The 27,338-nt window shown below is 46.0% G+C and overlaps 1 protein-coding gene across 10 annotated transcripts in view; it reads left to right on the plus strand.

The window, feature by feature from the left end:
* Positions 1-27,338, plus strand: part of AAK1 (AP2 associated kinase 1) — a 107,091-nt gene that overhangs the window by 54,680 nt on the left and 25,073 nt on the right. For 5 of the 10 annotated variants that reach the window (XR_014171157.1, XM_081922521.1, XM_081922519.1 and 2 more), the window contains exons 11-20: positions 232-368; positions 2,806-3,119; positions 5,003-5,242; positions 10,300-10,523; positions 11,496-11,653; positions 13,095-13,211; positions 15,707-15,796; positions 21,395-21,496; positions 24,377-24,478; positions 25,159-25,269. Coding sequence is in view for 9 of the 10 variants with exons in the window: in XM_081922521.1 (XP_081778647.1) it covers positions 232-368; positions 2,806-3,119; positions 5,003-5,242; positions 10,300-10,523; positions 11,496-11,653; positions 13,095-13,211; positions 15,707-15,796; positions 21,395-21,496; positions 24,377-24,478; positions 25,159-25,269 (1,595 nt within the window). In the remaining variant the exon portion in view is untranslated. The remainder of the gene's footprint in view (positions 1-231; positions 369-2,805; positions 3,120-5,002; positions 5,243-10,299; positions 10,524-11,495; positions 11,654-13,094; positions 13,212-15,706; positions 15,797-21,394; positions 21,497-24,376; positions 24,479-25,158; positions 25,270-27,338) is intronic. The other 5 variants (XM_081922525.1, XM_081922527.1, XM_081922522.1 and 2 more) reach the window with 4 other exon arrangements.

Consider the following 27,338-nt stretch of genomic DNA (forward strand, 5'->3'; position numbering starts at 1 on the left):
TGTGTAATTTGTGCCATTGTCGTGCATAACTTGGATCTTGTGGTCGCCTTTTTCTGTGTGTGATTTTTTCCGGGGGGGGGGGGTGTTGGCTGTTTCACGGGGCATTTGCCAACTGGATGGTTGTGAGGTGGGGGTGCTCCAGTGAAAGGGTGGGTCATGGAAAGAGGCTGTTCACTATGCTGTCTTCCTCTAAAATGTTAGTTTTGTGTCCATGTTTCCATCTCCTTTCAGGCTGACAGATCCTATCCCCACGACTGAAACATCCATCACCCCACGCCAAAGACCCAAAGCTGGGCAGACACAACCAAACCCGGGGATCCTGCCCATCCAGCCTGCCCTGACTCCCAGAAAAAGGCCCACAGCACAGGGTGAGAGGGCGCCCCACTGCGGGCTACTTCCTAACCTACTTTTCGTTCTCTGCATGGGTAAACTTGCACTCCTAAATGCCCAGGCAGGCTTCCTTCTGAGTCCTCTGCTGCTCATGCGGACCAGAGGTTCCCAAATCGTTTGGGGGCCCCACCTCCTTGGTTCCATAGACTCATCCCCAGTGCCCCTTAAAGGTAAAGGGTAAAGGGACCCCTGACCATTAGGTCCAGTCATGGCCGACTCTGGGGTTGTGGCGCTCATCTCACTTTACTGGCCGAGGGAGCCGGCGTACAGCTTCCGGGTCATGTGGCCAGCATGACTAAGCCGCTTCTAGCGAACCTGAGCAGCTCACGGAAACACCGTTTACCTTCCCGCCAGAGCAGTACCTACCGTATTTTTCGCTCTATAGGGTGCACTGGACCATAGGGTGCACCTAGTTTTGGGGGGAGGGAAATAAAGGGGAATTAATTTGATTTTAATTAATTTTTATAATGAAATATTTTTAGAATGTGTGATTATTTGACTGTTTGATTATTTGATTGTTGTTAGCCGCCCTGAGCCTGGCTTCGGCTGGGGAGGGCGGGATATAAATAAAAATTTTTATTATTATTATTATTATTTAAAAAATTATCCCCCACCCCAGCCCCTAGAACAGGCTGCTATCCACAAACCTTCGGAGCCCAGCGGGAACTCCCGCCTGGCTCACAAGGCTTGCGGATATCTGCCCGAAGCCCAGGGTGCACTGCGCAGCGCTCCCTGTGCTTCGGGTGGCAGGCTGCTGCCCGCAAGCCTTGTGAGCCCGCGGGACCTCCCACCAGGCTTGCAAGGCTTGCGGCTAGCTTCCTGAAGCCTGGAGAGCGAGAGGGGTCAGTGCGCACTGACCGCTCTCGCTCTCCAGGCTTCGCGAAAGCCTGCATTCACTCCATAGGACGCACACACATTTTCCCTTCATTCTTGGAGGGGGAAAAGTGTGTCCTATAGAGCGAAAAATACGGTATTTATCTACTTTTACTTTGACATGCTTTCAAACTGCTAGGTTGCCAGGAGCAAGGACTGAGCAACGGGAGCTCACCCTGTTGCGGGGATTCGAACCGCCGACCTTCTGATTGGCAAGCCCTAGGCTCTGTGGTTTAACCCACAGCGCCACCCGCGTCCCCCAGTGCCCCTTACCCTACCCTATAAAGAGCTTTATTTCAGAATAGCGGCATGTACAACCCACCAAGGAAGACAATAGCACAATAGAATTCAAAACAGCAATGATTTATTCGGCACATTTATTAAAACCCCAGTTAACGCTATTTAGTTTAATTAATTCAACAAAATGGATGAACTTGATCCACTGATGCCAGCTTTTCAAAGCCTCGTAGTCATTTATGTGGTGGTTCAGTTCCCAGGGTTCAACGTATTTGCAAAAACCATACATACCTGTAATGGTTCTAGGGGTTGCTCGTGCATAAGTTGCCGCCACTCCTGGCTAGGTTACCTGGTTGAACCCTTTCTGTCTGGACAGCCTTTCACTTCGTGGCTGTCTCAGTCGCTGGCAGAATCTGTCAGTGGGCGTTTCTTGAACTTCTTCCAGCAAAGAAGTTCTTTGACGCCAAGTCTCCTCCTACTCTCCCTGCGCGGAAGTCTTCTGCACAGGGAGGGTGTGGGCAGCGGAGTACCTGTGCTCTCCCCACTGGTCTCCGGTGAAGAGTCCTGGAGCCTTCTCTCCGATTCCCCCATCTGACCCCCCCTTCACCCCTGGTGTTACGCTGATTTCCTTCCCCAGCAGATGGGCTGCCTCTCTCCCTGCTGGGACCCACTCCGGCATCCCTCTGGAGCCTTCCCTCCGCCTCTGGCTCCGATGGCAGTTCCCTGACAATACCCAAACCCTTGGAGCCAGCGGGTTGAGGTAGAAAGATTCCTCTTACTTCCAGAGCCCATGCAGCAAAGTGGGCCTTGCCCAGTAAGCAAGATGGAGAGCCTAAAAGCTGCTTTTGCACCCGTAACCCTCAAGCATACCCAGCATGAAAGTACCTATTAACCTCTCCCACTTGCTTGGATTTAACATGTGCAATTTCAACCAACCCTCCTTCAACCGCGTATGGATGAAATTGTGCAAGTTAAATGCATGCAAGATGAGATCTTACCATAATTCTCTTGAAGATTAGGTTGCAAACTATTGAAAAACAAGGCATCTGCTTTTCTTTCCCTTTCTTCCATTGGTTGCCTATTCTAGCCTTCCTTGCCCTTCTTTTATATTCCAGCCCCTTGAGCCATCCTCATTTCATAGCATCACAGAAGTGTAGAGTTGGAAGAGAACCCCAACTCCTGCAGTGCGAGGATCACAGCTAAATATTTATGCATTTAAGTGTTTAAATAAAAAGTACGCACTTGGGGGGGGGGAACAGGAGTAAAGGAAATGGGTGCATTCTGACCTCTCCTCTTGCTCTGCAGTTGCTGCTCCAGCGCCTTTGGCCGGGGGTCAGGCCCCCCTCCCTACCAGCGTCCCACAGCCGAAAGCCCTGCCTCAGCCGACTCCGCCTCTCCCGCAAGCTCAGCCTAAGCAGCCGCCCCCTGTACAGCCGCCTGCTGCCTCCCAACCGCAAGCCCCTCCAGCTCAGCCCCAGGCCGCTACCCCACAGCATCAGCTCTTCCTAAAGCAGCAGCAGCAGCAACAGCCGCCAGCGCAGCCGCCAGCCACATTTTATCAGCCCCAAGGACCTCAGCCGCAGCCGCAGCCGCAGCAGCCTCCCCTGCAAGTTCAACAGGTGAGACTGTTTGGGGGGTGGCTGTTTTTCTTTTCTCTTCACAGGAATTTCAAGGCAGTTGCGACTTGGGAGCAGAGAGGAGGTTGAGTCCAAGGACCCAAGGGCAGATCTCTGAGTCTCCATTTTGGGAGTCAAAGGAATCTTTCAAATGCGTTAGTGTGGTCATAGGGAAAATATATGAGACAAGGAGTGGGTGCAGAAGGTATTAACAAAATGAAAGCCCCACCACCCCATATCTTGCAAATTTGAGCCTCTGTTTGAGCACATAGAATCAAATATAATGCACTAAGAATACTTAAGTATATACAGTGGTATCTTGGGTTACATACGCTTCAGGTTACAGACTCCGCTAACCCAAAAAAAAACAAAAACAAAAAAAAAATCCTTCCAGTAGCACCTTAAAGACCAACTAAGTTAGTTCTTGGTATGAGCTTTCGTGTGCATGCACACTTCTTCAGATACACTGAAACAGAAGTCACCAGACCCTTCTATATAGTGAGAAGGTGGGGAGGGTGGTGGGAATGGGTGATTGGCAGATAACTGTGATGAGCCTGTTGACGACGACTGCAATAGGTCTTACAGGAAAAAGCAAGGGGTGAGAAGGTGAAAAATGGCTTTGTCATGTATAATGAGATAAGAATCCAATGTCTTTGTTCAGACCAGGTCTCTCCATGGTTTTAAGTTTGGTAATAAGTTGCAATTCAGCAGCTTCTCTTTCCAGTCTATTTCTGAAATTCCTTTGTAGTAAAACAGCTACTTTGAGATCTTGTATAGAATGTCCTGGCAGATTGAAGTGTTCTCCTACTGGTTTCTCTGTCTTGTGATTCCTGATGTCCGATTTATGTCCGTTTATTCTTTGGCGTAAGAAAGCTCGTACCAAGAACTAACTTAGTTGGTCTTTAAGGTGCTACTGGAAGGAATTATTTTTATTTTTTTTTGTTTTGACTATGGCAGACCAACACGGCTACCTATCTGTAACTCCGCTAACCCAGAAATAGTGTTTCAGGTTAAGAACTTTGCTTCAGGATGAGAACAGAAATCTTGTTCCGGTGGCGCAGCAGCAGCAGGAGGCCCCATTAGCTAAAGTGGTGCTTCAGGTTAAGAACGGACCTCCAGAATGAATTAAGTACTTAACCCGAGGTACCACTGTAGTACTTTGTGAGCCCTGCATTTGGGCCGCTTCGAGATTTCTTGCTTGCTTGCTTGCTTGATTTATTATTTCCAACTCTTCACCCTAAGGTTCCAGGGCAGGTTAAAGCATTAAAACACAATATTTAAAACAGTTTGAAACAACTTAGAACTATAAAAATAAGCTGAGTCCTAAAAGCATAGACCTCAAGTGTCTGAAACCAGGGTAAAGAGGTGCGTCCTCTGCATTCTCCGGAAGCTGTAGAATGGAGGTGCCAGGCTCACCTTTGCAAAGAGGGAATTCCACAGTTTTGGGGCTGCCACAGAGGAGGTCTTCTCCCCCTGGGCCACTACCACACTAAGCCTCTGAAGTCGGAAGGGCTACCCAGAGGTCCTTCTCTGCCGATCTCCGCACCCGAGAGGTTCTGTAGGAAAGGAGATGGTCTTTCAGGTGTTTGGGGTCTGAGTCGTTCAGGGCTTTAATCACCAACTGGCAACCAGTGCAGCTGTTTCAAAACGAGTTGTACGAGATCCAGATGGAACTCCAGCCAGAAATCTGGCTGCTGTTGTATTTTTGGACCAACGGAAGTTTCCAAGTCATCTCCAAAGGCAGCCCAACACAGAGCATGTTGCAACAACCCAGTAACAAGGGAAGGTGAATTTGGGGAGACGCTCTTACTCCATTGCATGTGAAGTGCAAAAGATTGCAGCTGGTCGTAAGGAAGGGTTCTGAATGCTTGCTTGCTGTGTTGCAGATCCAAGTGGCACCCCAGGCACCGCAGCCACCAGTGAAGCCACAGTTTCCAGTAGCGCAGCAGGGAGTGCAACCGCAGCCTGTGCAGAATTACATGCAGCAGCAGCAGCAACTGCTGGCACAACAGGGACCCGTCCCACAGAAAGCAGCTGCAGGGCAACAGAAGCCGTCGGCTCAGATCCTGCCCCAACCGCAGGTGCAGCAGGTGGCGGCACAGCCAGTCCCTGTGCAGGATCATCCGGTAAGGGTTGGGAGGAACCTTTGGTTGGCTTTGCAGTGTTGCTTGTTTACTTCTTCCAGATCCTCTGCCACTGGGCCACGGCCCCTCCCCACTTCTCATGTTGGTGGGCAGCAGGGAAGGAGCGAATGTGGCCAGAAGACCCTGATTTGATTTCTGTGCCACTTTTCGTTCAAATTAATCTCAAAGCAGCTTAAAAACAATAAAAAACAGTAATTTGACAGAACATAATGGAACATTGCAAGTAGAGCATAAATCATATACAGTCATACCTTCAGTTGAATGCGCTTCGGGTTGAGCACGTTCAAATTGCGCTCCACGACAACCCGGAAGTAACGGAGTGCGTTACTTCCGGGTTTTGCCACTTGTGCATGTGCACGCGCATGCGCAGAAGCAGCAAAAAGTGGCGCACGTGTGCGCAGACGGGCCGTCGCTAGTTACGTTTACTTCTTGATGCGAACGGGGCTCTGGAACGGATCCCATTTGTATCTAGAGGTACCACTGTAGAGTAAGTAACAAATAATCAGTGAAATAATTACAGTCTATAAAACACTGTTAACAAGCAGCAACTAAAAATGATGAATGGTATCAGACTAACAATGATATTCAAGCCTCAGAGGTAATTTGTGAAAACAGGTAAGAACCCCAGCGTTGTCTTCAGTTTCTCCTTCTTTGCAGATGCTCATATTTACCCCTTCTTTCTCCTCCTCTCTCTGAACACAAACAGAAGCATGCATTTTTATTCAACTGCTCCAATGCATGCTTAAGAGTGGAGGGAAATTTACATTAGTGCTGATCCAACTAAGGTTATTATCCCCTTTCCTGGCCATGCTTTTGTGTTTCATGCAACAGTGCTCGAGAGATGGGCAATCTGTGGGCTTCCGCATGTTGTTGAACTACAATTCCCATCATCCCCTGACTACTGGCCGGGCCCGCTGGGAGCTATAGTCCATCAAGAATTGGAGGGTCATAATTACGCAGCTTAAAACTCACCGTGAACAGAGATGCTGGAACTGAGTTCAAGCAAGTTCCGGCTGAAAAAAGCCCTGATTAATCATTAGATAAAGGATGGAATTCAACACTTCGCTGCAGACAAGGGGGCATGACAAATGTGATGGGGCAGTGCAGATGCAGGAGAGGCTGTGAGCAGACACACACACACACACAGAGAGAGAGAGAGAGAGAGAGAGAGAGAGAGAGAGAGAGAGAGAGAGCGCGCGCCAGAATGAAATCCTTGCTCAGACACTGGTAACTGTGGGCCAGGTCTGACCCAGTGGTTCCCTTTTTTCTTTTCTTTTTGCCTGCACATCACTTTGCAAATTTCTGGAGATTCTTAATGAATCCTCAACAGAAAACTGTGATTCATCCTTTCAAAGGTGAACATAGAAAAAACTGTCTTGTTTGGCACCAAAAGGCTGCATGTGGGTGCAACAGTAGTTCTTTTTCTTTTTAAAAAAACCCAAAAACATTTATTCAAAAGTTACAATACAATACATTTTTTATCACTATATCCCTTCCACAGACACCTCTGTGATGATGGTGGCATTAAAATACCCTGTTCTTCAGTAAAAGAGAAAAAGGGAGACCAGATCGGGTCAAATGTATCTTTTTTTGGAGATGCCTTTGATTAGCTGCTATGGTATGTGAGGCGTTCTGATAGAGCAGTGCTTCAGATGTTATTAACCTAAGCCTCTATTGGTATTTTAGAAGTTTTCTTCCATCATTGGGCAATAACTAGTCTAGCTCCTGTGAACAGGAAGAAAAATAATTCTTATGTTTAAGGGTAGAATTTGGGATCAAATCTAATGATAATAAGGCAAGTGCTGAATTAAAAGGTATAGATTGTTTAGTGATTTTGGAGGTCAGGTTAAAAAATTACCACAAAAGGCATGAACTATGGTACACTCCCATCAAACATGAAAATAGGAACCTTGTTCTCTACAGCCTTTCCAACATAATGGTGAGCGTAAAGGATTTTTCTTTGCAAGGCGTGTGGGGGTCCAATGCCACTGAAAGATAATTTTAAAGAAAATTTCCTGGAGGCGATCCAAAATTGTTTTTAAAGATGGATTTTGCCATATTGATTCCCATGCTTTTTCACTTATTGAAATTCATATGTCAGTCTCCCATCTCATTCGAATATCTTCTGCGTTTCCTGCAAAGCTTTCGAATGTAATACCATATATCATTGAGAATGCCCCTTTTGTATCATGGCTAGGTCTGTTACACAGTGATTCAAAAGGTGTCAGGGGTCTCAAACCCTCACCCCTTCATTCCAGATACTTTGCAAAAGTGCAAAAGGACTGTATCTGTTGATACAGATGTAGCCAGGACCGTTTTATCCCTTTTGCCTTTGCCACCAGGCCCTCTTTTAAAAATGCTTTAGCTTTTACAAACACATCTCTAATTCTATACAAACCATTTGTTTCAAGATGTAGGAGCTGGTTATATTTGTCTGCATGTTTAAATGAGGGGTGATCAGGCAGAGGCATCAGTAGTGAAGTCCTAGGAGCCAATACTAAGTTCCAATTCCGCCACGCCATTAATTATACTTTTAAAAATGGGTTTTCCCACCTTTTCTTGTTCCTTCATGAGGGGCAGAGCATATACTGATAGTCTTACGTGGCCACTTTCTATCTTTATCCATGGAATATCTACTTTACCTTTAATGAGAGGTATCAATGGTTTAATTTGGAAAGCTTCGTAGTATAGTTCAAGATTGGGTATTCCTAACCCCCCTTTATTCCTATGTCTAAATAAGATTTTTTGACTGAGTCTGGCTCTTTTTCCTAATGAAGTAAAAGAAAGTAATTTGTTTTGCCATTTTTTAAGCATAGCAGGAGAGATGTATGTTGGTAAAACCTGAAACAGGAAAGATAATTTTAGTAGAATTGGCATTTTTATAGCTACAAAATTACCTAGCCAGCCAAGGCTTGTGCACTTCCATTTTGAGAGTTTTTTACTTATCGTTTTGAGCAAGAGCTTATAATTTCTTTGATTTAATTGTTTGAGATCAGCTGTTAAGGTTATCCTGAGGTATTTAAACCCCCCCACGGGTGACCCAGTGGCTCCTTTCTGCTGCTCTGGATTTTTGTCGGGCGAACAAGTTGGAGAAGAGTTTACATCTTAATCCCAATCCTTGTTTCCAATGTACTCATGACCAAACATTACAAATCCTCCATTTGATGACTATAATGTATGCATTCATCCCAAATAAGTGCTTTTTCACTTAATGAGAACCAGGGTTTTCCCTGTAGCGAGGGGAGCAGCTGCCTAAAGTATAAAAGGAGTGGAAATTTGCCAGGGATCCCCCCATCACTGCAGATACTTGAGAATGAAATTTCACATCCGCCTTCTCCTGCTGCACACACACACACACACACACACACACACACACACACACACTTCATTACTATTCAAGTGTAATCATTCCTCATTGTTTCTTTTTGTCCTGAAATGCAGCTGCTTTGACTGTTGTGGAGGGGGGTTGTTGTTTAAATGAAAAGGATGCACAGCATACGAATAAATTACAGTAAATGCCTTCCAGCTGAAACTGTATTTATACCAGGTTATTCTTGCCACACATTTTTTTCCTGCAATACCCAGATTTATTGGTAACCAACTGGTTTGGGGAGCAGATTTGGAGAGAGCACTCTAGGATTAAGAATTATTGGGGGGGACTCCCCCCCCATTATTCATGTTAACAAAATGCGGCTGGGTAAACATAAAAGTGTTGGTTATTTCTGTCACAAATATATTCACAACATCATTTCAAACTAATATTTGTTGCGGTATTTGGGGGGAAAGCTGAAAAGGTGTAAACATCCCATTCTGTTCGCTCCTCTTTATATTATAGATATATTTTCAGGATTGCAAGTTCTGTTAAGTCAGTGTGGTGAAGTGAGTAGGCCAGAAAGAGCCAGGCTCAAATCCCTGCTGAGAATATTTTTATTGAAAGAGAGCATAGAAAAGGATAAAGCAACAGTAAGAGTCTTTACAACAACCTTGTAAGACAGGTCAGTATGACTTGAATCTGTGAGGCTCCTGTCTTGCAGTCACCCCTTGAGCATTTTGGACCTTTCTTCAGCCATGACGATTTTTAGAAGGTTTTCTGGGGGAAATAAAAAAAGCTGAGATCCTGAGAAATCCAGTTTCTGTGTCTGGCAAGCAGGCCAGTGTTTCAGCGTATGGAACAGAAGGGCTTGTGAAGAATTATAGAGAACACAAAGATTTGATGGACTATGAAAGAACTCAAGGAAAGGAAGTGACTGAAGAACAGGTGTAAAGGTGAACTAGAAACTAAGAGACGTGTGGTGAATGCGGTGGAAGCCTTTTAGAATATTTTAACTAGGATTTATATATTGTAATGTTTGAAGTATAAATTTGGTAGTATTGATTATGAAAAGTGTTTTTTTCCCCTTTTCTTTTATCTTTCGTCTCTTTTCTAGTCTGCATGTTGGAAAATACGTAGACAAATGTGTTTACAGTGTTATGTATTGATTTTTTGTTTCTATTTCTTTTTTCTTTTTATCTTCCTGTAATATTTAATAAAAACTAATTTAAAAAAAGGAACAGAAGGGCTGCCAGGAGCTCAAAGTTGTGCCCATGGTTCTCCTTCTCCTCATTTAATCCCCACCACAACCCAGTGGGGAAGGCTAGGCTGAGAGAGACACCCAGTGAACTTCATGGTTGGGTAGGAATTTGAACTCTGGTCTCAAAGGTCCTAGTCCGACACACTAACCACTGCACCATGCTGCCTCTTCTGTGAGCGAACTGTTGTGGCTTGGAGATGCTGTGTGCGTGAAGGTCTCTCTTCTGGTGTGTTAGTCTTCTAGGTTTGGCTGAATAACATGTTGAGGGAGTAAAGTTCTGGGTCTTTCTTACATTTTTGCCCGAAAGGGATCTACCTTCTATTTTTATCCTCTCTCCCTTTTGCCCCCCTCCCCGACACTGGGACAGAATGCAGAGTTTGAGTAGTCCCTTCTGCTTCTAAGAAACAGCAGCTCTGCAACTCCTGTGTTAAGGAAATATACTCAGTAACTTTCTCTCCTCCCCCCCAGCAAGCGCCTCCACGACATCAAAGGATCCCCACCACCCCGCCGTCAGCTGTCCAGGGGCAGAAGGTGGGCTCCCTCACTCCCCCGTCCTCCCCCAAGACTCAGCGAGCGGGACACCGGAGGATCCTGAGTGACGTGACGCACAGCACTGTCTTCGGGGTCCCAGCCAGCAAATCAACACAGCTTCTGCAGGCAGCGGCTGCTGAGGCCAGCCTCAACAAGTCCAAGTGTGTATTTTTTTTGGGAGGGGATGTCTCTTCTTCCTGCTAAATGACCCTTTGTGCATTTTGATTCTCTTTACTTTTTGTTCTGATGTGGGGCGGCCCGCCTCTCTGCTTTTCTCGCGCCATGTCCTAATAGCCTTCCTGCTGTTGCTCTTGGAACGAATAGAGGAGTGTGCTTGAGTTGCAAGAGGAGCATTTATAACCCTGGGCTAGCAACTAAGCTTAACGTAAGAACACCAGAAGAGCCTGCTGGATCAGGCCAATCGCCCATCTAGTCCTGTTCTCACAGTGGCCAGCCAGAGGCCTGTGGGAAACCTGCAAGGAGGATTCGAGCCCAAGAACACCCTCCCTTTCTGTGGTTTCCAGAAACTGGCATTCAGAAGCATGGCTGCCTCTGACTGTGGAGGCAGAGCAGAGCCATCATTGCTATGCTCCTCCATCATGAATTTGTCAAATCCTCTTTTAAAGCGTATGTTATGATTGAAGAGGCTTTTGTCTGGGCCTCTGTTTGGGGAAGAGACACTAAAGAGTGTGGGTGTGTGCGCACTCACGCGTGTGTACGGGTTGTCTTTGAGATATGGAGCTATCCTGTGGACCAACTTCACTGCTGGGCTGGGTTTCCAGTTGAAAGTATAGGCAACCCCCATTTGTGGTGTGTATTGTGACGTTCTAAGGCACCACATGTTTAAGTGAAATTGTGTATATTTGAAACACAATTGGAAAAGCTTGCAAACTCCTTGTTCTGTCCTTTTTTGTTTTGCCCGTGTGCATGTAAATGGGGGGGGGGGGAGTTCCTTGTATGGATCTGCGTGGACAATTTTCAGGCTCACAGAGCTGAACAGAACTTCAAAGTCCACCCAGTTGCATATTCAGCACACATTCAACAGCACCTGTAGACATTGCAATGCCGTTAGGAAATAAAGATGGCAACTGAATGTCCCGTTTTTGTTCCCTTTTCGGCATGGCTTCCTCCAGGTCTGCCTCGACAACGCCTTCTGGATCCCCCAGGACATCGCAGCAAAATGTCTACAATCCACCAGATGTCTCTACCTGGAACCCTTTTGATGATGACAACTTCTCCAAGCTCACAGCAGAGGAGCTGCTGAACAAGGATTTTGCAAAACTGAGTGATGGTCAGTACAATCCAGTAGTGGCTAAAGTGCTCTCAGAGTGGAAGCTGTGGCAGCCTAGGCTATTAAACTTTCTAGGGTGTTGCTTGGGAACAGACAAGCTGACTTTTTTAAAGGCTCTCTTGGTCCAGTGGCCTAAATCAAGACCTTTGGCGTTCTCATAATCGGTCAGACAGAGGTCCAATCCCCTGCACTTGATAGATTTCATATTTCAAGGTTAATTTGGCACAACATAATTCTACATGCTGATTTTACTATTGGGTTCCAGTTTCACCTTCCAGGCTTCTGAGGCTACAGAGGGAAACAGCTGTGGTGGCAGTATATGACCATTGCCGGCTGACTTCTCCTGAAATAGACTTGAAATAGACTTCCCCTGAAATCATCCATAGTGTGATCAGCAGATGTGGGCCAGTGTTGTGGGAGTCCACTGGCAGTTGCGTTTATACTGTGCTACCAGCCAGAGTTCACTATCCTCAATGCTTTGTCAGAACCATCAGCGGCATAAGATTTTTAAATGCAATTGTTGTATTTCTTGGTATCCTAGATGCAACCAAAAAACATACTGTATGTTGTTTCTCTCACAGTGCAAACCTATGCTTGTTTGCTTGGAAGTATTCTCACTGTGTTCAGTGTGGACTATTCCTTAGCATGTTTTTATGATTGTAGCCTAAACCAAAGTGACTGGCACCGGTTTCCTCCCCAAAAAAGCATCAGGAACAATCCTAGTAAGAGTGAAGGAGCAACATGTGGAGTTTCTGTTTGGCTTAGTTGCTGATCCTTAAAACTGAGAAACCAGGTCTAGCTGTGGCTTGCAATAAGTATGAATAATAGTAATATCCAGGGGGGGTTGGAATATTTCCAAGATATGCTTAGCAACTCATGATGCATAAGAGCACTTAATAACCACGTCCTTGATTAATTTATAATATAAAGATAAATCCAGCTCCTTTGTTGGCTTGTTAGTAATAATAGGTGAATCAAACCAACTTTTATCTCATCGGGAGATGTTGACATTTTTGCAGGTGGCTGCTTGTTTAGAAATAGCTAAATGTTGGTGCTGTGCAGTAGGCCTGTCAAGAGACTCATGGTGTGTTCAGGTATGGTCTGTTGCTCATGGTGTGTTCAGGTATGGTCTGTTGCTCTGGCCAACAAATTGACCTGCCAGGTCAGGGTGGCCAGAAACAAGATGAATCCTTTCACCACAGGTGGAATCCATTCATCTCCTATATGAGACATGACAATTGAGAAAACCTCCCCAGACACATGGAAACATCTGGAGAGACCTAGTGGACTGGAGACTTTAATATGCATTATAAACCAGTTGTAACATCAAGCTGCTGTTAATGCCTTTTCCCAAGAAATGGCAGTATTTTGTTGTTGTTTCTTATTGTATTTTAAATTATATAAAATATATAAAAAAATAACCAGGTCCTTGGAATTTCAGGTAAACTTCCAGAGAAGCTGGGTAGCTCAGCAGAGAATCTGATCCCAGGCTTTCAACCGGCTCCTTCCACAACACAGGCAGATGTGTTTGGCTCATCTTCTCTTGCACCTGTGTCAGGTATGCCCGGGTGGGATGTTATTTGCAGCTCTGACCAATTCAATGCAGAAGGTCTGTCCAATGGGAGCAGGCAGTGCTTGTCAGGCTGATGCTGGACTCTGCTTGTGTCTCTTTCAGTTGCCATCAGGGGAGATGGAAGGCAGGCTACAAGTGGGCATTATGAGGCTGGCCAGGCTGAGGATAGGGGAGCACAGGGCCTCAGCTGCAAGTCGGTCAGCTATGTTTGGGCCAGGTGACCCCCATTTCCAGATCTCCAGCCCAGGTTCCCCGAGGGGGCAGGACCTGTAGTGTGAAGTGTTTCAGGCAGAAGCTGCTGCCCTGTTGGCTAAGCAGAAGGACCAGGTTCTTGGCATTTGTACCAAGCCTGGTCAATTGGGAGGCTTATTGCCTGCCATTCACAGGGGTTGGCACTGCACACTCCAGTCTATCCTGTGCCTGGAGAGGACTCGTGGTCCTGGGTAGTTGTTAGGCCAGGACCCAGCCTCAAGCTGTGAGGCTCTTCATGCACTTAGCCGAGTGCGGGCAGCACCTGCTTCAGAGATGAATCAACAAGTGGAAAAAGTGGGGACCCGGGAAGGGCTGTACTTGATTCCATCTGGAGTGGACAGTTCATTAGCTTCCTTCTAAAACCTGGGTGCCTTCTGCAGGCTTAGAGAAGCTGACCAGCCTAGATCCAGTCCTGCCTCTAATCTCATGGAGTATGATCAGGTTTTTATTGAGTCTGGCTGGTTTCTGGAGCTGCTGGAAGCCCCTGCTGTGTGCTGAGACCACCTTGGAGAAGAGCACAGGGCTTTAAGAATAGTCGGCAAGTAGCCTGAATGTGTGCTTCACCTGCTATATTTTCATGTTAAATGCTAAATGCCATGAAGCAGCAAGCCCAGAATGGTGTTTTTTAGAGCTTTGGTGGATACTCCATAAAACACAAACCTGGTAGTTGTCATAAATTCTGGAGTGACTTCAAGATTATGCTACTTAAGCTTTTCCCAATCCACTGTCCTCTAGACATTTTTGGACTCCCATCATCCTAGAACATGGCAACTCGGGCTGATGGGAGCCACCATTTTGGGGAAGGCTGTCCAACTGCAATGTGCTGAATGTGTGGCTAACTTTGAAGATAGTTTGGGAACTTCATTTATTTATTTATTAAAAACATATCCTGCTTTTTACTATGTAGGTCTCACAGCAAAAATAAAATAAAATGCACAATGCGCAAATTTTAAAACTCGAATTAAAGCTCCAAAGTCTAAAACTTCAGGAATTTAAAATCTCGAGAAAAGAAAAAAGGGAAACACCTGAGCAGCATTCAGGGTGCAAAGGTCTACTTGAATAAAACAGTTTTGACCAGACACCTAAAAAACTGAGTTACAGGTGGTGCCAGTCTTAACTTCTTGCGGGTAGGCCCTCTGTAGAGTTGGGCCCACAACATTGAAATATGAGTTGTGCTTCCAGCTTTCAGGTAATGCAGAACTCAGATGTCCGCCTGTGGACAGTTGTGGGCTGGTTTTCTCATCTCTTGTCTCCTGAAGCAGCTGCGCTGGCTGCCATTTGATCATGGGACAATTCAAAGTGCTGGTTTTGACACTTAGAGCCATAAACTGCTTGAGTTCTGATTATCTTAGGGGGTGTCTCTTTACATTTAAGATCATCTGTAGAAATCCCGCTGTATGTTCCAGATAAACCATTGCAAAGAGCAGGGAATATGGGATTGTTTTATATTGTTTTAATGTTTTGTTTGTTTGTTTTTTACGGAGCAGGGTCTTCTGTGCAGCAGCCCCATTGCTCTGGAACTTTTCCCCAAGGGAGGTTCATTCAGCCTCAGCCTTCTTGGAGAAGTCCAATGTTTTGCAGAGGGCCTTTGATTTCTGGCGCTACTTGCCTCAGCTCTGCTTTTTGAGGGTTTTATCAATTTGATTTAGCCATTTTTATTGCATGGTTTTATAAACCATTATGAAACTTAAGGAATAGTGGTATAAAGCTGTCGGTAAGAGTAATAATATAGTATAGCCATGCATCTTGACTTAGAGACTTCACTCAGTTGCAACACTCTCAAAGAATCACAGTAGCCCCCCCCCCAAAGGCTAACAAAACATATGAATAATGAATTAATCCTCGCCATGTGAACTGTTGAGTTTGGAGAGGGTGGGATGACCTGATGCCCTTGGAAGAAGAGTTGTTACTTTGGTTCTGTGGGTGGTCTACTGTGACCTTGGATCAACTCACCAATAATTCACTGATAAACTTTTTGGTTGAGTGGCAGAATAATATCTGCAGCTTGCTGGAGGGGTCCCATGGAGGTGGGAGGGTAATACTGCCGTACCCCCCGATTCATGTGGCAATTAAATGACTTTTCAATGCATCTTTGGTCTGTTTGGCATCTCCCTGTGCTCTGCTTGACATCTCTCTTTCTCTCTTCCTCTCCTCTCTCTCTCTCTCTCTCTCTCTCTCTCTCCTCTCCATTCCTTCCTTTCCTAACTTCCCCCTTGCTGCTCACCCAGCTGAAAAAACAAAAGATATCTTGGACTCTAGCCCTCCACTTCTGGCTGTTCCCGATCCTTTCATTCCTCTTCCACTATCAGATACACCAGGTAACTGTGACTTGCATAAACAAGATGGGATTTAGCAGAAGGGATCCCACTCAAAGGTGTTGCCACCCAAAGTGACTGTTTGGGTGGCCTTGTATACAAATGTCAGTAAGTGAATTCAGATGGTGTGTTATATCGAACCATTCACAGTACGACTTGAGAGTCACCTGTTTGCTTCAGTGTGCTTCCTGGAGGTACCTGAATGCCAGCAGCTACCAAAGGGGATCCTCTGAGCACTCTTCTGGTCCTAACTTGGTTCTTGGGTGGGTTGGGTTCAAGGTAGATTGGGTTCATTTGACCTTGATCTTTTAAGATCATGGTAGAAAATGTATTAGTGGATGTTGTCTCTTAGGTAACCTATAAATATTGGCCTGGCAGGCTCTCAGGGACTCATCAGTTACTGGGGTTGGGAGTGTTGCAATAAGAGAATGATGGATAAATCCATATGTACCAGCTGAACGTTTTAAAATCTATTAATTCGATGAAAGGACCCTGTTCTGCTTCTCCTTTCATATCAGTGGGTTTTCATGAGATCTGTTCCCAGCGTTACCTGGCTTTTATTTTTATTTTTTAAATAGTGCTTTATTTGCTACTCATGGGCTGCAACTGCTAATGGAAATGTAACTGCTGCAAGAAGGACAGAGGTGACCGCAAAGCATCTGTTCAGATACTGAGAAATGAGAAGTTCAGGCTCAAGGCATTCATCTTCTCTTGCCTTGGAATGGAAGGGAGCCAAGTCTCCTTAAAATAAGCTCATGGCAGGCTGTCTTGCTTGATTAGTCATTACAGAGTGTGGTAATGCTTTTAATTCTGTGCACTAGGCACTAGTTCCTCCCCCCTCTTTTTTCTCATGAGGAGGAGCCCTACCAGCCACAAGGCAAAGGTAAGGGCAGTGACTGGCTGGCATGTCCTGTCCAGCATAGTTTCACTGTCAGTGGTTAAATTCACAGCCATCGAGGAGATTCTCCCTCTCTGGCTGCTGTTTTAACAACATGTGCTGCAGTCAAATGAAAGCATAGCAGAACTGAAAGCCCTTCTCTCTGATGCCTGTTATTTCATAAATAAAACGAGGTACCAGTGGTGAGAATGATGATCAGGCCAATAGCTGTTACATGCAAAATTTTGATTCTAGAAAATCTCTTTTCATCTCCCCACCTACACCCAGCCCTGCAAAGCAATTTTTTTAAATAGTCCTTATGGCTGTATAGATATGCTTGAAAGGATAGTGGGGGGACCTGCTTGCTGAAATCTTAGTAGCCACATGGGTAGATTTCCAAAGTCCCACAGCATAACTACCGTATTTTTCGCTCTCCTGGCTTCAGGGATAGCTGCGCAGCCTGCATTCACTCCATAAGACACACACATATTTCCCCTTACTTTTTAGGAGGGGGAAAGTGCGTCTTATAGAGCGAAGAATACGGTTCTTCTCTGCTCTTCCTCCAAGATTAGCAAAACCCAAAATAATTTATGCAGTGCAAAAGAAGCATTGCGTGTTTTCTGGATAGTAGATTCAGTTTTTTTCCTTGAGCTGTGTTTGGATTTCACAGACAAAAGGCATGAAATATGTGCTTTCCTTTCTCCTTCTACAGTTTTAGCCGCCCTTTGTAACGAGCTCCTAAGATGGGATTGACTTGTTTTGGAGAACAACACGTGCCCTTTGGTTTGTTGACGCCTCAAAGGTTAAAAACAAGGCAGCCGCCTAGAGCAGCGGCTTGGATAGTTCCCATGGTCTTTGCCAAATTGGTGCCCTCCAGATGTTTTGTACTGCAGCTCCCATTAGCCCCAGCCAGCATGGTCATTCTCCCATCAGCTGCAGTGCTATACAGCTGTGCTGGCTAGGGCTGATGGGCGTCATAGTCCCAAAACATTTGGAGGGCACTAGGCTGGCAAAAGCTGCTCTAAACCCTGGTGTTCTGAATGTGCTGTTTGACGGGATTCTTACTAGATAGTTTTTCTTCCCCAGCTGATGTCCAAGGAAAAGGACTCTGCTGCTGTGTGCTTTATTGAAATAGCTGTCCTTTTCTTTCCTTCCATGGTTGAAGAGTGAGTAACATGCTCAAAAAGCCTATGGGGTGGTTTTTTGTTTTGTGCATCTTGATTATTCAAAGTGATAATTAATAATGGTTGAATTGCATTTTGGGAGAGTTTCTTTTTTCCACCCTAATGAAGGATGCCTGCTGTAACTTGTGCACTGTTTGTTTATTTTTGGATGTTTAGCCAGGACATGCAGACAGCATGGGGTGGTTTTAAAAGAGAAGTCCAGGTGGCAAAAGCAAATATTTTTATCCCCAAGGTCACTTGCTGAAACAGCTCCACCTGACTCAACCGTGCCCACTGCAACCTTGCTTCAAGGGTAAAGTAATACTCACATCCACCTTCCACCTGCTTTGCAAAGCTGACAAAGGGAGCAGCAGCCCCTGAAAGCCGATGGGAATAAGGAGGGGTGGAGCTTGCAACAACTTTCTTCTGTTGCCTTTCCTTCTCTCTGTGTGGAAGAGGAAGCCCCTGTTCTCAGCAGGAGCCCTGTGTTGTTGTTTTTTATATCTTGTAGCTGTTGGTATTCATCTGTCTTGAGAGACAATGGAGTGCACCTCCAGGGGTGAAGTCAAACAACCCCGTTAGCAACACCGATGACCTCCCTGGGTCTCAAGCCTGGGCAGTGTTTATGGAGGTCCTGGATTGCCCAGATGATAAGACCCCCCTCTTGGTCTTACTAGTGTGGTCCAAAGGAAAGCAGAGCAATAGGTTTGGCACCAGGTTGGCTATAGGAGTTGCTGGAAGGAGGGATGCAAAGCACCATCCAACTGCCTTAGGGACCCCACCCTGGATTTGTATAGGGCTTTCTCCTCAGTCTTTTCTTCTCTTGAATCCCAGAAGGCAGCAGAGGTTTAGGATCAGAGTTTTCATTCTCATAATTCCCAGGTTGATGAGCCCCATCTGCCCCTCACTTTCCTCTGCAGCACATGCAGAAATCACGTTCTTGACCATTGGACCCACTCATCCGCCAGAGCCTGTCTTCACATGTAGGTGAAGTCCCTAACTCACTGAGGGTTTGAGGCCCATTGGCTACCCTCACCTGGTTTAGCCTTTTTTTACACCACTTATTTTATTATGATTTATTTATTGCATTTATATCTCACCTTGTTCTCCATAGAGCCCAAGGGTGGAGTACATGGTCCTTCCTCTTTAATCTCATTTAATCTCCATAAACAACCCTGTGAGATAGGTTAGACTGACATCCAAGCCCCGCCCCATAAATGAGCTTCATGGCCCAGGTCCTACTCTGACCACAGCATCACACTGGCTCTGATAGGATATCACTGTATGCATTTGTTCAGAAGCACATCCCATTAAGGTCACACTCCCAGATAAGTTGTACGCTAAGGCTGCTGTCGTATTCACCAAGGGGTGGGGAACTGAATCTGGTTAGCAGGCTGGATCCAAAAGTCTCCCACCCCACAGGCCGCTTTGGCAAGTGAGTGGGACACCCCACCTGTCAGGGCGCATGAGGTCAGGTGCTTTAACTTCAAAGGGAGAATTAGCACATTCTAAAATGTGCTCCCAATTCTTCCTTTCTGGCTAGAATTCTGCACTTTTTGAATTTGTTGCTGCAGGTCTAGTGCTGAATTACACCAGTGGCTGGAAAAGAGGAATCAGTATGGGTTTTTTATTCCCATGTCCATTTTAAGATTCCCCCCCCCCCTTTCATGCAGATCCTGGTTACTTAAATGTGCATGCACACAGCAAATCAGCCAGAGAAAAATTTGCACACAGCTGTTGAGAGATTCAAAGCCCTCTTCATGCAAATCTACTAATTGCAGTCCTCTAGGAATATAATTTGCATAATGCATAATTCATTTTGTCTTTGGGGGACAAAAGGCCAAAAGAGAGAGAAAGAAATCATGTTGGCTTCTGGGATGTGAGAGTCCTAAATAGAGAAGTCAAGCCACTTATCACTGTGTGACAATGGCAGATATTCAAGAGATCTTGGAGACAATAATTGCACCTGCTTCTGCTTGAGTGTAAATTAAGGGAGGTTCTGGCTTTACTGCACCGAATCAACTTTGGGAGCTTCTGTGCACATTATGGGGATGGTGCAACGCACTGAAATTAAACAAGAATCTCTGAAATGTTGCACCAAAGCCTGTCCCCTGTAGTTGCCATGCTGGCTGGGATTGATGGGAGATGTACTTCGTACACCTGGAGGGCATCAGGTTGGGCAAGGCTCCCCTGTGGCATGAGGTCCCAGGTCACAACCAAACATCTGCCATAAAACTGCTGTAGCAGAACATGCAGGTTGCTGAAAACATCCCTGCCAGATTTGGAGGGAGAAGGGACATCTATAGGACTTTCCCCTATACGTTCCAGGGAGTGAGACCACAGAAAGTGCACAGCCCATAATCCCACTGGACAATTCACCCCTGGCCTTAGGTATTAACTAGGATTAATTCTTTTCTTTTGGCCACGTGCAATAAAAGGGGGGCAACGATTTGTAGGATTTGTGACTCATCTTTCTATGATGTAGCTAATACCATGCATGGTTGTTTTGCAAAGTTTTTGTGAACTAACCACAGCACTTGCACAGAAACAGGAGCATGCAGTTTACAGGTTTCTGTGTTTCATGAATGCCTTTGGGATTCTGCAGCTCTCCTTACACACAGAAGTGCATTTGAGCCGTGGTCTGCTGGTACCCATTCCTGAAGACGTGGAGTTGGGGAGGACGGGAGAAAGTTACTAATGCCAATGATGTACTTTTACTGGGACTATTTCTTCTCTCCATGTTGATAAGCTGAGAGAAAAGTTGTGTGTGTGTGTGTCTGTCTGTCTGTCTGTGTTTGTGTCTGTGTCTGGCGGTGGGGCAGCTTCAGTTGAAATGTGGCCATTTGAGATTTTTGCAGTCCTAACACCTCCTTTTATTCCTTTACTGATTTTCTCCTATCAGTTATGTTAAATGCCAACTTCCAGACATATTCCAGACATCGTCAAGTATGACTGAGCCTAGAAAACTGAGCACTCTTAAGAGGTTAATTGAAATCCTACATTTTAAAAATCCAGTGTGTCTCCCAAAAACACACAAAAAACCCCACCACACTCAAACTAAAAGGAACAGGCAATGCAGACTGATTACTTTGTATAGTTTAGCTTGGCACTCTGGGGTTGTGTGTGTGTGTTTGAAAAGGAGTCAGCAACAATTCTGGGCCAGTTCTCTACTGGCTATCAAGATGTTTTAGTGCAAGGATGCTAGAACATTCACTGCGATGAGCCAATTAAATGGGACACCTTGGGGAGGCGACAACAAGTACAAAAAGTGTCTGTGGTCTTGTTTCTGTTTATGTGATTCAGTTATTAAAGGACCAGCTGGAAAAATCCAGGGCCCTGACTTTTCAGGTTGTTGCATGCTTAACCAAAGGATCCATATCTGCAATTCAATGCATATATTGGTGAAAATAACCCTGATAGAAATCCTTTAAATGTTAGGTGCGTTGTTGACCTTGTTGAACAACTGCTGTTCTGCTTTAACCAATTTTTGTGTGATTTTTGCTTTATTTCTTTTTGCTTCTCTCCTTCCTCATTTCCTGCTCTCTCCCCCTCCCCTGCTAGAAAAACTGATTGAGGGCCTCAAATCTCCTGAGCCTGCACTTCTCCTCCCTGATATCCTGCCTCTCGCTGATCCCTTCGGTAGCACCCCTGATGCTGTGAATGGTAAAATCCTGAAAAGCCTCTCTGGCGTGTTCTGTCCTGCATGTTGATCCACCAGCATTTCATGTTTTGAACCGTAGCAAGCATGTGCCCAGAGGTCAAGCCAGCCAGAGCCCACAAAAAGTGACTTTGGGAGACAGAGGGTCATAGGATGTTGTCCAGTGTTTGGAATTCACTAACCTATGGCTGAGTCTGCGAATCAGACACGTGAAGCTCCTGCACCCTGGGCATCACCGCCAAACCATCCCCTTCCCTTGTTCCACTAATTCTGTAATCTTTCTGTAATCTATCACTTCTTCCTCTCATTTTTATCCTTCCCAAGTGGGAAACTCAGGCCAGATCTACATGTGCAGCAAAAATGGGGTGGTAGAGTCCTGATGTGAATGGTCTTCAAATTATACAGGAGGGCAGAAAAGGCTCATTCACTGGGCAGATGTGGGGAATCTTTGGCTCTCCAGATGTTACTGAACTTGCAGCTCCAGTCGGCGCTAGCAAACATGGTTGATGGCTAAGAATGATGGGAGTTGTAGTTCAGCAGCATCTGGAGAGCCAAAGGTTCCCCAACTTGGAGAGCCAAAGGTTCCCAAATCATTGGCTGAGCTCAGATAAACAGAAGTATGAGATTACTTTACTCCATATATGCCCTCTTGACCTCTTTGATCGGCAAAACTGGCATTGTTACAGGTGCCACGTAATACCTGTCCGGTGTTCGTAAGAATTTGAAATTTTAGTGTGGCAGCACTGGATCTCCCTGCCTGTGGAAATCAGGCAGGTGCCTTCACTGTATTCTTATCAGCACTTGCTAAAAACCTATTCGTTTAGGCAAGTCTGTCCAAGTATCTAGAATGCCAATGCAAATTGTAATCTGTTCCTCCATACCATCCATAATTTTATATGCTTCTAGCATGTTGTCTCCTACTCACCTTTTCCCTAAGCAAAAAAGTCCCAAACGTCATAAGGGAGTCTCTCCATCCCCTTGATTATTTTGCTTGTTCTTTTCTGAACCTTTTCCAACTCTACAATATCCTTTCCAAGATGAGGCAACCAGAACTGTTCCAGGTATTCCAAATGCAGTTGCGCCATAGATTTACTTAATTGTACTGTATTATGATACTGGCAGCTTTATCTTCCGTTCCTTCCCTGGTGATCCCTAGCATGGAGTTTGCCTTTTTCACAGCTGCCCTACACGGGGTCGACATCTTCACTGAGCTATCTACTATGACCCCCGAGGTCTCGTTCCCAGTCATTCACCTACAGTTCAGTCCCTATGAGCTTATACGTGAAATTAATATTCCTTTTGCCCTGATGTGCATCACTTTGCACTTGTTTACATTGAATTGCATTTGCCATTTTGCTGCCTATTTCTTCAGTTTGGAGAGGTTTCTTTCGCAGCTCTTCGCAATCTCTTTTTGTTTTAACGAGCCTGAGCAACTTAGCACTGTCAGCAAACTTGGCTACCTCAAAGCTCACCCCTAACTCTAGATGGTTAGGAGCAAGCTAAAAAGCTCAGGTCCCAATACTGATCCTTGGGAGACTCCACTTTCTACTCCTTTCCATCCAGAGAGATGTCTATTTATCCCTCCTCTCTGCAATCTACTAACCTAACCCATCCCTGATCTACCAGAGGGCCTCACTTCACCCCCCGCTCCCCACTTTCCTGCTCTGAAATGATGCGTCCACCTATTTCTGCTATGTTTCTTCTTGCATCCTTGTAATTGGTTTGGTGTGCCTGGGTCTCTCTTGCTCTTGAGGAGCCTCAGTGGTTTTTCTCCTCGGTTTTTTGTTTCTCTCTCCTGCATTCTTTCCCTTGCTCAAAGGCTTAAAAGCCCGGGATACAAAACACCCTCTGGCCCTTGCAAGCCCAAGCTCCCAGAGCATCCTGAATGGGCCCAGACAAAACTGGCTGGCTGGCCTAAGTCCATCCTCTGGTCTCCCTTGTGTCATATCTTCCCTTCACAAATCTAAGAATTAAATTGGGGTTTTTAAAGCTGTTGCATGTATTAAATAGCCATAAATATATACCTGATGTTCCTTTTCCCAAAATGTATCTTGAAAGGTGCAATTAAGCCACCAGTGTTGCAAGCACATCTTTTTTTCAGTTCAATGCATGCCATAATCCTGGACACTTTTGGAAAGCTAAATCCTAAGCATTTTAAGTAGCAAATTATTTCCAGCTGCCTATTTGCCGGAAGAAGAAATCGAACCAGCTACCAAAGTTTCATGGCATATTAAAGCCAAGCCTTATAATGAAACTGAATCACAGGAGTCTAGGCTGCATGCTTCCGTTTTTGAGACTTGTCTACATGTGTTAGAAAGCACATGGGGGCAATAAGGAACGTGAGCCTGACAGGCTCCATCTGCGCATCCCTAGCAACGAGAGAAGCTCTGCTGTGCAGAATACATCAGAATACCACAGCTCAGTGGGCAGGGCCAGCTGCCCAGGGCGTCTCCAGGGACCTGCTACTTGCACCATCTTCGCCTGGCCAAAGGGTCAGGTTGAAAGCACCTTCAGTTGTCCCTGCCCACATGATTCTGCATACAGGAGGGGCACGGAATCTCCTCCCATGGCTGTGGCATTGATGCTGTCAGAGGTACGTCTGGAAAGGAACCTCATTGACACTTGGAAGTTTGGGCTTGCGCAGGTCTGCCAGTGTGCTGGATCTTTCTTGTGCCCAGGAATGCACAGTTGTGCCAATGGGAATATCCCTTTGAAAATCACCCTCAGACTAAACTGACCTTTAGTAGTGCAATCCAGGTGTTGGAATGTCTCTGCCTGCAGTAGGGTGTCCAGGGCTTAGTGTTTCAGGCTATGGCCTTCTCTTTCTTTCTTCTGAACCTCACCTAACTTTGCCTTCTGCTCTGTTCCTTTGTGCCTTCGGAAAGGAAAAGCTGAACTAACAGTTGAGAGTCTCATCCCAGGCCTTGAGGCGCCTGTGTCGCAGCATATATCATCGCAGACAGACTCTGTGGCTTCAAACAGAGCAGGTTGGTGGGGGCTTGAGCTCAGGCGGGCCATGATGTCAGGCTGGTGACATCATGATGAAGAAATGGGTGGGCTTCTGTGTCTTCCAGTCTCAGCAATGGGGCATTGCCTGCAAGCTGAACTTTTCTTTGGAGTGCTAATTTGAAATTTTAAAAAGATCCATAACTTTCTCTGGGGTGCGCGCACGCATATCTATATATGCGCACAGCCTCTCTCCAAATGCTACACATTTAAATAAGGCAAAGTATTAAACAGCATAACATTCTGCAACCTGCAGCCTTGGCATTATCAACACCACGCTCTCACAGAGCTAACAGATTAGAATTAGTCGCATCTACAGTTCAGCCCAGAGTGCTGTAACTGTAATCCTCCTATCACATTGAATTTCAACTCCTTAAAATCCAGGGCTGTTAAATAAGCAGCAAGGCATCTCCCAAAGCCCTTTAAGCTGATATTTTTAAGAACCACCACCACCACCTGAAATCAATTTATTTGTTCAGAGGCTGTTTGTATATGCCGAGTCCTTTCAAAACGACTAATTTTGTCCCCACTTCAACCCAGGATTTTAAAAACCGATGCATTCAAGCTCAGGATGAGTTGCAAGCAGACAGCTTGCCAGGTGTGACTGCTAACCTCCTCTTCTCTGTACTGTTTTCTTGCTTGCTAACCGGGGGACCATCAGATTCTGTCACTGGGGAGGACTCCCTGCTTGACTGCTCTCTGCTTTCTAATCCTGCTGCTGACCTTCTGGATGAGTTTGCTCCTTTAACCGTTTCAACCCAAGCTCACAAAGGTAAAGTACCTTTAAGTGTTGTGTACAAATGGGAGAGGAGGTTGGGGAATGGGAGAAATGTGCAACATGAAAGTGGTGGAAGCATCTGTGTTGAAAGCTGTGGTGGCCCCTGTGTGCCAAGGCAGGATGGTGGTTCAATTAGCAGGAGCCTGTTAGTTCCAAATTATTTTTGTGTGCCAAATGACAATGCCTTCCTTTCTTCTTTCCTGGGTCCAGTGTGATCTCTTAACGTGAGTTTCTGGGGGCTGGATGGGGGTGAACCCCTACGTTGGCACGCCCTTCCTCTTTCTTTTTCTTCATATCCCAGTGCAAAACTTCCTTCTTCCATGAACATTTTTGTGATAGCTCTTTCATAGTTGATGCAGTTTAGTGGCCAAGTGCTTGAGCTGCAAGTTGGGCTCATAGGAAGTGAGCAACACACTATTTCAACCACTCCCAACCTGGTGCCCTCCAGATGTTTTGGGCCGCAACTTCCATCAGCCCGGGACAGCCTGGCCATATGATTCTCAAGCTGACAGGAGTTCTGCTGTGCTGCCTGGAGATGGTGGAAACTGCCGCTCAGACAGGTTGAGGTGCCAAGTTGGGAATTTGCCCAGCCTGGTCTGAAATACGGGCTTCAAAATTGCTGGCGTTCCTTCAGCGCTTGCCTGTGGAGTTCTTGCTCTTCCTCTGGTCTCTCCATCCTCACTCTCTAAATGTAAGCTGCTTGTGGGGCAGGCCCACCAACAGAGGCGAGAAGCTTGTAAACCTCTGGCAGTTGAATCCCTTGGGTGTAATCTGATACTGAGGGCTGTGTGCCTGTGCTCCACTTGTTTGTGTCAGATGTTTCTTCTCAGCATCTTTTGCTTGTGTTCCCCTGTAAAGAGCAGGGCCTTTTCATTGGTGGCTCCCTGCTTGCGGAATGCTCTCCCTGGGGAGGCTCGCCTGGCACCATCGTTGCATATCCTCAGGCGCCAGGCAAAAAGATTCCTTTTTAACCGGGCCTTTTGCTTTTAACTACTTGTGACCTTTTAGAGAGGGTGGGATATTTTAATGTATCACCTCCCTCCCCAGTCTTAATGTGCGCAGGTTTGCTCTGGGTCGCCATGACATAAAAGCAATACATTTAATAAATAATAATGATGGTGATACGTACCCTGGATGCACATGGCTAGCTAGCACTAAATAAATTAATTGTCCTCTTGGCACATATGCAGTGCTTTGGAACGGCTGACCGCTGCCATGTGTGTTTCACAGTGTAGCTTCAGACCTTTGGGGATGAGCTTTCCAAATCTGGCCTGGCCCCACCTCCCCAGCCCAGGCTGGCCATTGGCTCTGTGTTGGGCAGGAAGGGATATAAGGACTTCTTTCCAAGCTGAGCCTTGCTTGAACATAGGAGGAAGTGAACATAGTAGGCTGCCTTATAGTAAGCTGTCCAGAATTGCCTGTGCTGACCTGCAGCAGCTCCCAGCCCTATATGGAGATGCTGAGGCTCAGAGGCACCAAGTGCCGCGCAACAATTGGGGGGGGGGCTCATCGCGTGCATGTGACATCACATGTGCAACACCCCCATGTGATGTCACAAGTGTTGGAAGGAGGCCACGAGGCCCAGTGAGGCTGTCCATCACTGCAGGGAGGCCTGGCAAGGCCCATCACCTCAAGATTTTTTTGGGGGGGGTCAGCCCCATCACAGCATACTTTGGGGAGGGGGGGCTGAGCTGTCCTCAGCCCCATAGAGTTGGCACATATGCTGGAGATGAAACCTGGAACCTTCTACATTCAAAGCGGCTGCCCTTCCCTTGAGCGACCAGATCTACTGGAGCTCCAGCGCATCTTGCGTTTCTGGCCTGGCGTTTTTGACCCCTGGCTTGTTCTCTGCTCTTGCCTCCTGGTGGGGCTCTTTGCCCTCGCAGCTCTCAGTTCCTGGCTCACTCCACACTGCATGTGGCCCAGGTGAGTTTTACCCACCAAGCGGCAATAAAATACTTGTCTTGGTATGGGCTACATCTGCCTGGAGTTCTAGTACATCAGCATCTTTTCCTGGGCATAATGAAGCATGAGCGACAAAGGGAATTGTTATGAGCAAGAGC

The sequence above is a fragment of the Podarcis melisellensis genome (assembly GCF_964234715.1).
Source record: "Podarcis melisellensis genome assembly, chromosome: 8".
Classification (NCBI taxonomy): Eukaryota; Metazoa; Chordata; class Lepidosauria; order Squamata; family Lacertidae; genus Podarcis; species Podarcis melisellensis.